This window comes from Acanthochromis polyacanthus, chromosome 17 (genome assembly GCF_021347895.1).
Source record: "Acanthochromis polyacanthus isolate Apoly-LR-REF ecotype Palm Island chromosome 17, KAUST_Apoly_ChrSc, whole genome shotgun sequence".
Taxonomy (NCBI): Eukaryota; Metazoa; Chordata; class Actinopteri; family Pomacentridae; genus Acanthochromis; species Acanthochromis polyacanthus.
The window spans coordinates 14919526-14935677 of NC_067129.1; the positions used below are offsets into that span (position 1 = coordinate 14919526).

General features: G+C 39.1%; 1 protein-coding gene across 2 annotated transcripts in view; it reads right to left on the reverse strand.

Moving 5' to 3' along the window:
• Positions 1–5020: 5020 nt before the first annotated feature.
• The window catches only part of ubash3ba (ubiquitin associated and SH3 domain containing Ba), a 28935-nt gene continuing 17803 nt past the window's right edge, over positions 5021–16152 (reverse strand). For both annotated transcript variants that reach the window (XM_022188832.2, XM_051937538.1), the window contains exons 2-14: positions 14471–14524; positions 14068–14254; positions 12293–12491; positions 10851–11020; positions 10537–10745; positions 10285–10429; positions 9023–9143; positions 8794–8916; positions 8560–8652; positions 7830–7974; positions 7634–7740; positions 6300–6409; positions 5021–6194 (exon numbers count right to left, since the gene is read on the reverse strand). In XM_022188832.2, coding sequence (XP_022044524.1) covers positions 6057–6194; positions 6300–6409; positions 7634–7740; positions 7830–7974; positions 8560–8652; positions 8794–8916; positions 9023–9143; positions 10285–10429; positions 10537–10745; positions 10851–11020; positions 12293–12491; positions 14068–14254; positions 14471–14524 — 1801 coding nt within the window. In that variant the 3' untranslated portion in view covers positions 5021–6056. The remainder of the gene's footprint in view (positions 6195–6299; positions 6410–7633; positions 7741–7829; positions 7975–8559; positions 8653–8793; positions 8917–9022; positions 9144–10284; positions 10430–10536; positions 10746–10850; positions 11021–12292; positions 12492–14067; positions 14255–14470; positions 14525–16152) is intronic.

The window sequence follows — 16152 nt, forward strand, 5'->3', positions numbered from 1 at the left end:
TAAAATTAACCAATGATAGCAAAAGGTCGACTTTTATAACTATCATCTCTGCTAGCACTTATTTCTATGTTCCCTAACTTTTGTGGTTTATAAAGAATAGAGACAGCCTCAAATCATTTAACTCTGCAGATGAGAGTTGAACTCCTACCTGTTATCTGTAGGGATGTTGGTCAGTCCTGCCACTGCTGTCAGACTCCTGCAGGTAAATGTACATATGTAGTGTAAAGCATCAAAACCACTTGGCAACAAGTAAATGTATTTTCTTGCACTGTTTTGTCAAATGTAAATGTTTTACGAGGTAGGTTTTGGTATGCACTGGCTTCACTAAACCAGCCACTTAGCTTGTTGCTGAAGGGCTGATCTCACAGGAATCATCCACACTAGCATTTATTAATAGCAGTACAAATAACTTTTAGAATAACTATTTTTGATGATAGCAGCCTTACAAATATGCTACCATGATATGGTGATTATTTTAAACCAAGAAAAGCAACCTATAGTTTCAAACATCCCCCCTTGTGAGGTTGGCCGAAGCAACTATTTTTGCTTGTTTGCTTGCTTGTTTTTTTAAATATTAAAACATCAAAATTAGCTTTTTAAAGTCAAATGACAACAACAAAATGCATTCCTTATCTTTCTTCTCGAATTTAGTGCACAGACTCCAGGATGTAAATCAATGAAAGACAAGGCACCAAACACACACCAAAACTGACCAAACAGAGTAAAAACGTTATTCTATACGAGGCAAAGAACAAACAAAAAAAAGTTCAGAAACTCGAAGCCCGTGATTTAGTTGTGCCTGTTGAAGGCAATCAGTGTAGGACTGCTACTGACACTAGTCAATAGCGCCATCTAGTGTTTCTCACTGTGTGTCCATGTGTGTACTGTATGTGAGAGCGACAGATTGAGAGAGTGAAGGACATTTCAGAAGTACTCGATTTAAAGACACCCAATGGTAATTGAAATGACAATGTCTAGTATAGTCTTAGGTTTTGTTTTTCATTTTTTTAAATGCTATTTCAACATGTGCCAATATATTTCCTAGGGATGCAACTAACATTTGTTTTTCGTGGTCAATTAATCTGTATTATTTTCTCTCTTAATTGTTTTTTTGTTGATTGATGGTAAAAAAAAATATACTGATGTGCGTTTATCAGAGCCAAAGATGACGACCCTCAAATGCCATTTTAGTCCACAACCAAAACATATTCAGTTAACTTTCACAGAGAAGTAATCAAAAAATATGCACGTCTAAGAAGCTAGAATCTGCAATTTTCTCTCTCTCTCTTTTGTATGTTTTAATAACTCAAAATGATTAATTATCAAAGTAATTGTCAAACAATTTATCGGTAGACAAATAGTGGATTATTTCATTCATCTTTGCAGTCCTAATAGTTACTACCACCTTTAGTTGACCGTGATCATGTGTGTAACCTTTTTCTTAAATATCTATATCTGATAAATATCAGAAAACAGTTTTCCCATTTTCTAGGTGTGTGCTGGGTGCCATTATGAATATATTGTTGGCATTTCAGTACACAGATTATTCAACAATATCTTAATCGGGTAAAATGATAAAGATTCGTAAAAGACCGTCATGTTTCAGAAATTGAAATATCTTTTTATATAGTTCTAACCCAGAGAGTCTAATGAGAGTGCAAGATGTGAGAGAGAGCTTCTACTATGTGACATTTTGAATTTTTGTATCTAAAGCAACTTATAAATGACATGATATCTATGTATCACTGGATGTTACCTCCAAGTTCACATTCATCATTTTACTTTGATAAAGTGAGGCAATATGCTGCTGCTGCCATTCTTCACTTGGGATCATAATATCCACCTTAAAACATGACAAATGCCATATAATATCGAAGGAATGTGATTAAATGTGTTAAGTGATGTATTTGTCCTATGTGTATGTTAAGTAAACATTAACTGTGGGTGTCAACTGAAGGTTTACATCTACATGCTTGTAAAAGGTTGTCAAGGTTCAGCAGCTGTATTTTCAAAAGACTAGGACGGTCAATTATTTGTACACAAGCATTAAAATAAACCCACTAATAGCAATGACTTCTATTACGACACATTGAAGGATATCAGCTGCTAGCTTGAAGTGAATGTTGGATGAATTAAGTGAGTTTTATTGCTCGTGACAGAACTAAACCACACAGTTAAAAGTATAAGTGGCGATACCTGAACACAGTGGTGACACGGTCGTCTTCTTATCTTCCGTCTTGTATTAACCAAATTCTACATAACCATGCGTTAGCTAGAAACGCTCCGGTCTGCGGTCATCATGCTAACAGTTAGCTAAGAAAGTTACAGGTGCTTCCTTCGAACACTCTTTTGAATTATGACAACTGTTGTAATTTGTCACACAAACATTTAAACTACTGTCTTTTTATTTTTAGGGTTTTAATCGACTTGTTATTAGTTGTAACTTGTTGTAATTGTTTTATTTTCTGGTTGTGTGCAGCAATTTGGTCTGCGTTTTTGTAGCGTTTAAATGTCCAACATAAATAATCCACCCAGACTTCTTACTTTGAAATGATAAGTCTCTGACTACCATTAAAGGACTGATACGGTACCTGTGATTAAGTTAGTCTTTTGTTGCCGCTTTCACAGACATAAAGAGTTTTAAAAAAAGAATAATAAAAAAAAAAGCTTTGGCACATTTACCACAATGAAACACAAAATGCAAGAGAACCCCTGGTAGCTAGCTTGGTAAACTTAACACTGATGTTAGCTCGTAGGCTAATATAAGTTTCAGGTAGTACTTGTAAAAATGTTTGTATATATTGTGTATATATTTAAAAATGACTGCTTCACACAATATGAATACACACATTCAGCTAAAGTTACTTCAAGGTTTCCAAATACGCTTCTTCTTTCCTATTTCCTGTCCTCAGGCAGGTAGGAGTAAGGACAGGTAGAGAAAAGGGGAGGAGGTTCGACAAAAAAATAAAACAAAATAAATATGTCTCAGAGCTGATATTCTGCTATTGGACTTGCAAAGGTGTTTTTGAGGACATTAATCATGGCTGCCTTGCATTTAGTTGAGGTTCTGGTCCTGTGCATATCGATTTACTGGACCAGCTTGTAGGGACACTTTATGGAAATGATCCATCAGTAATGCTGTTTTCCACCTGTACTTTTCCTGCTATGGCATGACATGTCTGCTGTGATAAAATTATGTGTTTATTCTTACATGACCCATCTTTTCCAGTACTCCACAGTGTCTGACAGATACTGTATTAAAACTGATGTGTAAAGTAAAAACATACAACCATTAAAGGGAGGGTAGGCAGTACTTTTTGACATTGTTGGGCAAAAATGACACTAATCTTTCAACAAATTGTAATTCATGTGGTCTGGGAGCAAACAGGATACTACCACCCGACTCCATTTTTAGGCTTTAGAAAGCCTAGTTCATAATGGCAGATTTTGACCACACAAAGGACTTGTCACCAATCAGATGAGTTAGTGTAAGTGGCAAAAAAGTCCATAATGAGAGCAGGATGTGGCGGTTCAACAGAGGACTTTCACTTGAGAGGAGGGGATTTGAATCGTGTGGATCAAGTCAAACAAACATGGACACTTACCGTGACTATCTTTCCACATTTGACGTGTGCTTGTGTTGTAGGAGGGCCTGAAGGCAGATTTCTGCCTACTGCAGCTTAAACCAAAGCTGCCTCAAACAGATGAGCTGCTCAGTGCATAAGATGCTGATAAAGATCAATGTCCATTTAGAGAGATAAAGACAAAGGATACAACAATGTGGAGAAGACATGCAAGAAAGAAGAAAACACTTGCATCACTCTCTAAATCAGTCAATGTAAAGCTAAAAGGATCTACATTTTGCATATGGGAGATGTTGTTTACAGTCATTTGGTCTTTTGTGAGATGTTTCCTGGTTTGACAGCAGTTCTTTAAATGATGACAGGTTTAAAACAATTCGCTGTCATGCCTTTGCTTATTGAACAACTTGGTGGAAAATGGCAGCAATGGCAACACAGATTCATGGTAAAGTTGTGGCTGATTTGCAGCTAAGAATACACTGGTTTGCTAATGTTGTCCACTAGTGGCAAAACTTCAGCAAAACTCTAGCAATAATGAGACATTTGCCAATAGTTTTTTTTTTTTTTCCCAGTGGTGCCCCACTTCTTTTACCAAGTTGGCAAATAATGGCAAACTTACTTTGTGACCTTGTTTATGTTTGCCATCGCTATCATTACTGGCAATAATGGCTCAGTGGGTAGAGTGGCCATCTTGTAACTGGAAGGTTGCTGGTTTGATCCTCGGCCTGTCGAGCTCATGTTGAGGTGTCCCTGAGCAAGACACCGGACCCCTAATTGCTCCTGGTGGGTCGTGGTTAGCGCCTTGCATGGCAGCTTCCGCCATCAGTGTGTGAATGTGATGTATCATGTAAAGCGCTTTGGATAAAAGCGCTATATAAATACAACCATTTACCAAATTAATTGCAGCTGATTTGCAGCGAACACAAATTAGTTTGCCAGTAAATGTACTGACAAACATGTTCACCAGTGTTTTATCACCAGTTTACTATCAGTGGTGAACATATTAAATGGTTTATATTGTCTATAGGTAGCATTTCTGCCAGTGGGGGCATTATTCATAATTTTCATGAGTAGTTTCATAATTTCTCAAGGTTGATTTTTTTTTAAAAAGCATTTTCATGGTGGAACATTGGTTTGCACCTGTGTTGTCTTACAAGAAGATTGCAGGTTTGAACCTGTTCTCCAAACCTGCCCCAAGTCTCACTGATCTAATTTGCATGTGAGAATGTATATTTGCTGCAAATTTGTGGCAACAAACATGTCAGAAGGTTGATGACAATTTGCAGAAACTTAACATGATTGTAATACTGAAAATCTGCAGTAACGTGTTGCCAAACAATAACCCTATTGTAAAACCAAAACTGAATATCAACCCTTTCATTTGCTATTAACACGAAGACAGGAGTAATGTTTTTACAGAACACATACAGGCTGATGTGTACAATCCTTCATAGCTCCACAACCTTGGTTTATTCATTCAGTATCAATAGATTTTTCAGTCACACAGCAAATAATTGGTGTAAGCAGTAAGCACTTAAATCATCTGATGTAACCAAAAAAGACAAAATGAAACACACCAAGTATTTGAAAAGCGCTGTGGTTATCAGGCTCACAGAGCGTCAGGGTCGTGATAAACAAGCGGACGTTTTAGTTGATGCATTTGGACAAAAGTAACAGCATTCTGTATATTATTACGTGAATCTTCTCGTCGTATTGACTTGGTTGCCTTCAGATAAGTCCTGTGGACCGAGGCGTACAGGAAGGTTAAGTGATTCATGTGTTCACATAAATGTTAACATAAAAATGATATGACATGTACAGGAATAAAACAGGTATAATAAACTACCCACCTCAGCACCAGAAACAGTGAAGATCAGTTCTCCCCAGTCTGATTGTCAACATTTCTTTTGTGCTTTTTTTGCCGGAGGGTTGTAGCTACAAGTTAAATAATAATTTCCGACACATGGAAAAATATTTCTGTCGTACAAGTCTTTCTCGTCACAGTGTGTGAGAAGGCAGCGGAATGCAAAGTCTTCACCGCCCAGTCTCTGCCTGAGGAGGAGCCACAGACAGAGCTTAATGAGACACCTTCTCATGGCGTAAAACCTGATTAATCCGCAACCATCAAGAATTATCCAGATTTCCTGTAGCACCTCCACATTTTGGGCTAAGAAGTGTAACACTGAGACAAACGCGACAAGCTGCCGCCCAAACTATAGCTCATTTTTGCTGTGATCTCCACACAAACTGTACTTTCTCATTCCTGAGCAGTGCGTCTGAAAACATTTGCCTCAATGAATGCACATATTTTTTGCATGATGTCTTTGACGGAAGCCAGACTTTTTCTGTTGTTGTTGTTTTTTTTTTTGTTTTTTTTTGGTAGTTGGGCTGGATTTATAGCAGTGTAGGTTAAAAAATAAATAATTTTTCAGCAGTTCAGGCCGCTTAAAGATAGAGAGCCAAACAGCATATCCTTCAGTCTTGCATGAGCATTTCCCTCCAGTTGAAACTGTGATTGGGTCCATGTGTCAGAGGCAAGATGGGTGGGTCGACCAGCTGCCACACCCCGGTTTCTCCCATTTCTTCACAAGCACAAAAACCCAAGTAAGGAATCTGCACAAAGAGGGCACACATGTGAATGTCAAAGAAGAAGCGGTGGAATCGCAGAGAATATGTTAGAAATGAAAGGAACGCTGGAAACTAAAGCAGCAAACTGACCTTTCGGACAACTTGGACAAAGTCCTTGGAGTTTTGGGGGCTGAGGCCTTGTATCTGGCGAGTGCAGGCCTCCAGGGAGGAAGCATGGGCCACAATCAGAACCGTGTTTCCTGTGTGAAAGAGGTAGAGAACATAGAACCACATTCCACAAATACCATTAGCTTACTTTGCTGTTTATAGGCTCAGCAGTTGATAATGTAGTGTTCAGATTCTTTGAAACAAGCTTCTTGATAAAGAGATTAGGACAAAAGCTAAAAACAAAGTGCTCATTTAAACCCACAGTTTTACACAATCATGTAAGCACTCAATGTTAAGATTTTAGGGGTTGTATCTAGAATCAGATACATGTTTCTGACTGAAGCCAGCAAATCTAATGGTATTTCACAGAGATCCGGCTGTTTATTTTTGATTTTTGGAGTTCATGCTCACTTCAGAGACTAAATTCAGAAAAGAAAAATATCAGTTAACAAGCATTACAGTCCATATAAATGAAATTTTGAGAGTTTTTTTTTTATATATAGGTTTTTAAATATCAGGATGTGAAGAAATAATTGTTCATTTTTGTGTTCAATAGTTTGTAGGTGGGCTAAAAATTATGACTTAGTGACATACTGGAGTCATACTTTGCATGACCCTTTCCCTAATATTCTAATTTTATAAAAACCAGAGCACAACAGCATCAGTTTTTCCAATGCTTAACTGGAGTTATTACACCCATTAGAGCCTACAGTTTGGTAGGTGTGGAAATGCATCTTCCCTGGATGCCAGAATTTGCCCAGCAGCTCGGCCTCTGTATTTAAATTTCATACAAATTGCAGATAAAGAGGTGGCACCATCGTCTGCAACACATGTCTACCAGTAAGTGTAGCTTGCCTTGTGTGTTAGGTTTGTTTTAGGCTGTAGCTTAATCCACAGCCACAAAATGATGTAAATATTAAATATCTACTGTGTATGTTTGTGATTTTACATCATATCTGTTGGTTTGTTCAAAACAAACTTAGTTCGGTTTGCACAATTAGCACAGTGCATGTAACCTGGTATGAAAGTTGCCAATCAGTCGTCATCAGACACGTCCCTAGTTTTTCAGAGCACACAAGTTTTATATACTTATATATACTGTACTTTTAAATCATTCAGATTTTGCTGGGTGCTCAGTAACTGTTTTCTGCGGTGTGACAAGCTCAGAACATACATTTCTTACTGTGTTACATAGAATTTAAAATCATCTTTAAGAGAAAGAGGGTGATTTAGTCAGTGAAAGTTGCCATCATTTGATGATTAGTAAATTTTATATTAATTAGAAACTCTTAATGCATGTCTACATGATACTTTACCCAGGTTTTTGCACTCTGTCAGGATCTCTCTGGTCACTTGGAAGCTCCTGCTGATGTAGGTATCATAGGACTCTGACACTGCCAACTTACTTACAGGAATATGAGGTCTAGGGACAAAATGACACATACAGGAGGTCAGGCTAAACTGTAGCATCACATAAAGACGGTATAGTGTTAGTGTTGCTGTGTACAGTACCTGTATGTTGTGTCCACACTCAGGTTAGCAGCAGCAAGCTCAGCTGGGGGGATCCAGGTCGGTAAACATGTGCCTGAAACCCACTTGGTCCATTCAAATAATCCTGGCTCCACACGGATTTTTGTCTTTCCCTCCTGCTGGAGACCTGTCAGAATAGAAAAGAGAAAGACTGTCACAGAGGATGGTATTTCTGAAAAATAATTGTGCCGCTACTCTTCCATTTTGTCTTGATCTTTTTTAAGTTTTAGAGAAAGACTATTGGAGCACTGAGAATAATTTTGCAGAAACTGGCAAAACTTGGAAGTATCTGACAAAGAAAATCATTCTAAAAAGTTTAAATATATATATATATATATATATATATTTTTTATTTTTTTTTATTTTTTTTTAAGTGTTTTGTTTAAAGAAAGTCAGCTGAAGTGTAATGAGATGGGGAAAAGATGTAAGAGCTCCTGCCAAACCTCTTTCTTTTCCGATCCATTTTGTTTCCTAATGATGTCTCTAGGTACCACTGAGGTTTCTCTTGGAATTTATTAAAGCTTTATATAACTAGACAAATCCTACTGCGATCCAAGCTGAAGTTAAGATTTCAGACCCAGAACTGACACTAAAAATCCCACATTATCCTGTAGCAGTAGCATTTTTCAATACACTGTACCATACGAGCAGGAGAACGGGATTAGAAGCTGTGGTTAGATTATTGATGTGAACACTGAGGATGAGGCCTTACCCTGCAGAATGTGCTGAGCAGTCTGGATGCAGCGAAGAGAAGGAGAGCAGTAAACAAAGTCTATCGTGGTGTGGCTTTCTAATAGGGCTTCCCCTGAGATAGGCCGAAACACAGGGCAGGCATTTGAAATGTTATAGAGCCTCTCCTTTATTTAACATGACTTAAAAGCATACATTCTTTAGTAACTTTACACTGGTGAGCAACATTAAATAAACATAAATTAAATGTACTGACCTACAAGACGAGCCTGGGTGGATCCAAACACAGTAATTGGACAATCTTTATCATAGTCTCGGTGACCTCCACTTCTAGCTGGTAGGCTGGATGGCATGTTGAGATTAGAGCGGACGTATCGACCTACAAAATACAAATGAAAAACTTACATAAGAAGGAAATATTCAAGTAAAAAGTGTTTAACTTAGGACTTTTGCATAAACATGCAATCTCTCCCCTGAGTGCCAACCTTTGGAGTCAAAGCACTGAGTGACCCAGTGTTTGCCGAACACAACATCCATCCTCTCGCCATGGCGACACACAAACAGCCTCATGTTGGACAGGGACTGCTGACCAGTGGGCCTCGATACCTAAGATTAAGATTAACTTTAAATTGCGAGGCTTTAAAGACACAGCACTAATCTTAAGCTCCTTCTAGAAGCCTACACAATAATTACTGTCATTAAAGACCCCCTCCGGTGAAAATCAAGTTGTTTGCCTGCATATGGTGTTTTTTTTAACCCTTTAAGCTTCAGTCAATTCCAGCCGTTTTCAGTACAAAAAATCGCTAATATTCTATTTTTAAATAAAAAAAATGACGAAAAATACAGGGAATATTGGACGCACATCGTGAGGTGCATTTCCTTGAAAATGACCGATTCGTGGATTTTATACCGACTTCAGGACATGTTTTGGACAAAATAGTTTACTGGCTTGTGTTGACTGGATGTAAAAGGTTGGATTATGGCCGTTTTTTGTGGAATCTTTTTTTCTGTGTGTAATAATGAACCCGGAAATGTGAGTCGCGCTGTGTACGTTGAAGCCGTGTATAGAGAACGGATGGATGAATATTTGTTTTTGTCGGACAAATGTGTTTTTCTCACCCGCTGTGGTAATCGCATCTGAAAGTGATTTATACCGGCGGATTCATGAGAATCTAAGCTTTCCATCGGCGTATAGTGTTTGTATAATCGTGTTTGCAGCCGTCGGACATTCTTCAAATTCCTATGCAAATTAGTAGGTGTACCGCCGGCGGTACACCTACTACGCACTGAAGCGTAAAGGGTTAAGTACTAGAAGACACATTATGAGCAAAATAAGCAGTCAAAGCCATTGCACAGTATTTCCACCTTAAAGAGTACACTTTTCCTTGTCATTTTCGGTTTACGATTCAAACATTTAAGGCTCATTTGCTCCAATATTACAACTTGCTGTCGTGTAGCCTGGAGTGCAGAGTCATGGGTGAGCTGGTGTGCTCGAGTGGCAACAAAATGGTGTAGAGTTACATTTAGGACATTTTAAGACAAGAAGGGGTTATATTTTAATAGAAGAAATATCTAAATATATAATTTTGATAAGTATTTAGGGGTTAAATCAGTGACCGGAGAGGGACTTTAGCACACTCTTACAAAGATTAACAACATTATTGCTGGACAACAGTGAGGTTTTCTTTTCACTTCAGCATGCAGCCTCATTGTGCTTCTTTTTTTTAGTTTTTTTGCTATGCTGTACCTGCATAGGAGGACAGAGGCCAGTGAGGCTGGGAGGATCCACAAGACTGTCAAGCAGACTGTCATTTAGTTGTCCATCAAACAATAACCCACCCACAGTGCTGCCAGAGTTAGACGGAGAGGCACAGTTGAGAAAGGAGTGAGACCTGGGAAGCAGACAAACAGAAACAACTCAGTTTTTTTATTATTTATATGGCTATAATTACAATACAGTTGCTTCACAGAGATGACTTCTGTTGAACACCGGCCTTACCCATGGACAACCCATGTATCCGACTCATCAGCACGGTTGACATAGTTCTCAGGCAGCAGCCCGGACAGCCCCGTGCCCAGAGAAGTGCCGTACACCCAGCCCTCGCTGGCAGTGGTCTGCTCCACCGGAGACATGAAGATGAAGTCTCCCTGAACCAGCTCGAGCTCATCATCATTCTGAGGCACATACGGGTACATGACTTGCAGTGTCTACAGGGAGCAGACATTTAACAGCCATTAAGACGGTGCCGGAGTTACAGCCACGAGAGGGAAGCATGCTCATTAAGAGACATTTCAAAAGGCAGAAAAGTGTACCTCATGATTAGCAAACCGAATATCCCTGGAGAAGAGCACAGCCAGCCAATCACAGCCTGATGACGCATCCACGTTTTTAGCCAACTTCTCCAACACTGGAAGGTGACTTGTTTGAAAATGGTAAGCCAACGTGACGTGGAGTTGTTTTTTATGGGGCTCCACATGAACATCTGGAGGAAGAAAATGAGAGAAATGTGATATAAATACACATTTGTAGCATTCTGTAGTGGTTCTCCCCTGATATAAAATCTGATGTCATCTGGTGATAGTGCTCAGCTTCTTCTATAAAATTGATTAAATGCAATTAGATGTCCACAAATCACATTATACTGCATAAAGCTAGGCGTATTAAATATCCAAAGAAAGCCTCTTAAAGAGTTTTACATTTTGGGATATATGTTTGTGTACAGAGCTAGCTGACAAGATTGATAATCTCATGTTTGTATTCAAGCCAGCAGACGGTCAGTTAAGCACCAAGACTGTACACAGTAGGAAACAGCTAGCCTGGATCTGTAAAATCCATCCACCACTACTTCAAAGTTCACAAAACACAAAAAGTTGTGCTTCTTACATGGGTGGTTATATGCAGGAGTGCTTCTTAGCCAGCTGCAGTGGCTTCCTGGAGTTTCTGCTAGTTGCCAGGCAACTTCATCGTTAAGACTTTATTCTTAATTCTAGGATAAGCTAACACTCTCCTGAATGTAGCTCCTAGTACACCAGACAGACAAGAGAATAACATTGATCCTCTCATCCAACTCTCAGCCAGACAATGAATGAATATATTTTCTAAATGTTGGTCTGTTCCTTTAACCCTTTAAGCTTCAGTCATTTCCAGCCGTTTTCAGTACAAAAAAATCGCTAATATTCTATTTTTAAATAAAAAAATTACGAAAAATACGGGGAATATTGGACGGGCATCGCGAGGTGCATTTCCTTGAAAAGGACCGATTCGGGGATTTTATACCGACTTCAGGACATGTTTTGGATAAAATAGTTTCCTGGCTTGTGTCATCTGATGTAAAAGGTTGGATTATGACCGTTTTTTGTGGAATCTTTTTTTTGTGTATAATAATGAACCCGGAAATGTGAGTCACGCTGTGTGCGTTGAAGCCGTGTATAGAGAACGGATGGATGAATATTTGTTTTTGTCGGACAAATGTGTTTTTCTCACCCACTGTGGTAATCGCATCTGAAAGTGGTTTATACCGGCAGATTCATGAGAATCTAAGCTTTCCATCGGTGTATAGTGTTTGTATAATCGCGTTTGCACCCGTCGGACATTCTTGAAATTCCTATGCAAATTAGTAGGTGTACCGCCGGCGGTACACTGAAGCTTAAAGGGTTAAATTGCATAATTCATGACCAGTATTCAGTATCACATACTGTTAGTTAGTGGTCATGTGTGACGTGATTTTAACCAAAGGGACACAGGAGAGTCAGACCTGCTTTGGAATGCGCTTCAGTGGCAAAATCAGCAGCGAAACTCTTCAGAACTTCAGCCATCTGCTCCTCCACAAAGAGGCCGATGAATGTTGAGGAGGTGTAGAGCTCCAGGGGGAGGGGCATGGGGATCCGACCCTTCCACTTGGTCACGGTGGTCTGGAGAGCGTCGCATAGAGCCTCCACCTTCCCATCGGCACACTGAGCACAATGGAGACACCAAAACTCAGCGTCAGCTTTGAAACACTGGTCACAATGGACGTGTAAATACAAACATATAGAGAGTTCTACAAAACTTTAAGACGCTTGAGATGTTTGGACTCTGATTGGTCCCAAATTCATAAAGGGAACCAAAGTTAGAAAGGATTAATTTCAGCAACAACAAGAAGAAGAGGAAGATAGTGTGGCCCTCACAGAGCCTGAGCTCAACATCATCGAGTAAGTCTGGGGTTACACCCAGGAACAGAATACAGGTAAACTGCCTAATTCACAGACTAACTGTGGCAAGTTATCCAAGATACTTGCTACAATCTACTACAATCTACAAATACAGACAAACGTCACGGACAAAAAGGACCTTGGATCACAAATGGAAACTGAGGAGGAGGGATTTGAAGACCACAAGGAAACTATAGTCTTGTTGCAAAGATGATTTAGTTGCTTTTCTTCTATGTAAAACATTAATATCTCCTCAAATGGAGGGAATTCATGTTTAGCAAATACTATATTATTCACTGCAACACAAGATTAACAGAGATCTAACAGCATGTAATGAATGTATGATGCAGAGAATTAGTGTATTAGAGCAACATGTATTCACAGAAATACTGAGACTCCTCATGCATGAGAGCTGAGATTCATGCGTGTCGGTTTCTTCGAATATTGGTGAGGATGCGTGAAGTGAGGGCTAGAGACGTGAAGGTCAAACAATTCATTGTCTATATTCTGGTGGCTTCTTTTTTGCTTGTGTACAAAAAAACAGTACATTCAGGCATGAGATGACAACTAATATAACTGATTATAATCAGCTTTACTCATTAATAAATTATTCCTGCTGAGTCAACACACAATGATTTACTCTTCAGTCCTCTTTAATATCTTTTTTTTGGGGGGAAGTAACATGTTTAAACGTGGAACCTCTTCAAGTCAATGATAAATGAATTCATCTTGATTCATTCATAAACCTCTTCACTTTATGAGCTCATGTGTAAACCTTACACACTTCTCAGAACTTATCCCACAAATCTTTTTTTTAAAGGATGTCCATCTGAACAACACTGAAGCTGACTGAAAACAAGAACACATTTTACCCGTAACAGATTTAAATATGGCTCAAATCTATTTGTTCAAGTCTTGAAATATTTGTGGAGAACAACATTTCTAAACTTGGGGAAAAAATCCCTTGTGGCTCACAACTTACTTTTAAGAATTTCTGAGGTTATCAGCGTGCCTGCATGTGCACTGCGCAAGAGGAAGAGATGCTGTGAGGCTACTTACAACACCGTGTGGCAGGGAGAGCATTTACTGGCTATATGAGATCATAATTCATATCGATAATTTTTTTTTTTTTTTTTTTGGGGGGGGGGGGGGGGGGGGGGGCTCTGTTGGAGACACCGTTGCATCTACAAGCGTTTTTATTCAGCAAAAGTCCTGCTTCATACATGTTTTTGTAATGGTGGGAACAAATGCACATGTTCTTAATGTGTCCCCTCCATTCCTAGTGATTTTTGCTGCTATACTGACAATATAAAAACATACACAGCAGGCTGAAACTGACCATGAAGAACTGGCACAGGGTGATGTGGGGGAATATGTTGTGTGCCTTGTTCTTGCCGCAGGAGAGGCGGGACTGCTTCCAGAAGTGTGAGAGCTGTTGCAGCAGCGGTCCACTGGGGCGCAGATATAACACATACTCTCTGGGCAGAGGGTCATCCAGGAAAGGGTCGTCCACGTGGGAGAAGAGCCTGGAGCAACCAAGAGGACCGAAAGTGGTGAGATCAGGAGAAAAGATAACAGCTAATATCCAGCAGAGGGCAGCGCTGTTGTGACGGCACAATAACTTCAGTAAAATGTTGACTTAGGTCATAGATGTTTACCATTACAAGAGTTTCTATTTGATTTCCTGTTAAGCACTGTTAACCGTGAGAAAGAATGTGAGTAAACATGTGTGCTGCTCTCACCAGTCGCACGCTGCCTGGACGTTTTTGCCTCCTGTCGAAACTAGAGCTTTCAAGCTGCAACGAGAAAGGGAGATCAAAGCGGAGTCAAAAAATCAATATGTTCTCTTCCGGACCATATTTATTAGGAGGCTGCGCTTCCACGTGACAGCGAACAAAGAGCAAACATCCCGGGAGGGCAGTAAAATGACAACAAGCAAGGAATAATTTGCAACAGAAGTTCATTATTCATACCAGAGCTTCATGAAGAGCGCCGATACTGATTTCAAACAGCCGTATTCCTTGTTATCATATATCAGTTAAGAGTGTTGACCTACTGGAGATGCAAATCCCTGTATTGAGTACGCAACAACCTTAATAAGATTCTGTTAGAAGAGAGTAAGCAAATTATTAAGTAAAGACCACCGTGTGAGAGTTTCTGAAGCAGATCAGCTCACATTCTTGGTTAATTTATTTCTGCAGCAAATGACAAATGTCACAAAATTAAGACCTTTAAGTGACTGTTCTAAAAGAAAATAGAAGTTTTACTGATATATATGTAATCACTTCAGATATTTTTAGGATTTTTTTGGGAAGATTACTCATTTTTTTAAAAATTTTCACAAGAATTTTCTTGCCAAATTTGGAGGATTTTTTTTTAAATAAAACTTTAAGGAATTATTGGAAATTTGTTCCTGAAGGTTTTGCAAATTTTCAGAAATTTGGGGAATTTTTTTGCTGGATTTTTTTTTTCAGACAAGGAAACAATTTTTTTGGTGCCGTAAATGAGGACAACAGGAGGGTTAAGTAAAGACCACGGTGTGAGAGTTTCTGAAGCAGATCAGCTCATATTCTTGTTTAATTTATTCCTGCAGCAAATGAAAAAAGTCACAAAATTAAGACCTGCTACATACGAATAGACTGTGTTTTAATGACATTACGAAGAAGAAAGGCAGTGTCCATGTCCTGAAACATGATTTATCTGTGCCATTTCATCAACTAACTTCTTTCTGAAACAGGAGGGAGCTGCCTGCCTGATTACTCCTGAGTGCTCAAAATCTAATTAGCCTCTTTTTTATCAAACCTCTGGCGCAGCAGTAGGCCTCTGAAGGGATTCACTGATTCAAGAGAGAGTACAAACAGAGTATCTACATGTGACTTTAATTTTAAAGGTTTACAGTATGGAGTAAGATTACTGTCAAAAGTATTCATCCACGATTCTAACCATTCGTATTCGTAATGCTAAACATTTGTATGTTAATAAAAAATGTGTACACAAATTCTGCTGTCATATGCATGAGTTTGATAAATTAAGGGTTAGGATTGTTTTTACGAGTATGAACCTAAAAGTTGTGAGTGCAACTCTAATTTCTACGACTACGAAGTCTTCCCTGTGAGGACGAATTCAAGTTTATGGGTACGAGTCGAAAATACTGGAATGACGTCACATAGGTCACAGGGGAAGGTAATCGAACACCGATTGCTTCAAACGCGCATGCGCCATTTATAAAGAGTAGATGCCGGGTGGACCCGGTGGACCTACCGGGGCAGGTGACGCCTCACAGGTCAAGTAAATAACACATCCAACTTCTTGTAATTTATTATTTCATGAAACTGTACTGTTTTAATTGATATACAGTTTATGGACGAAAGACGGTACTGCTTAGCTTGCACGCTAACGAGCTGGGCCGGTGACACATTAGCCT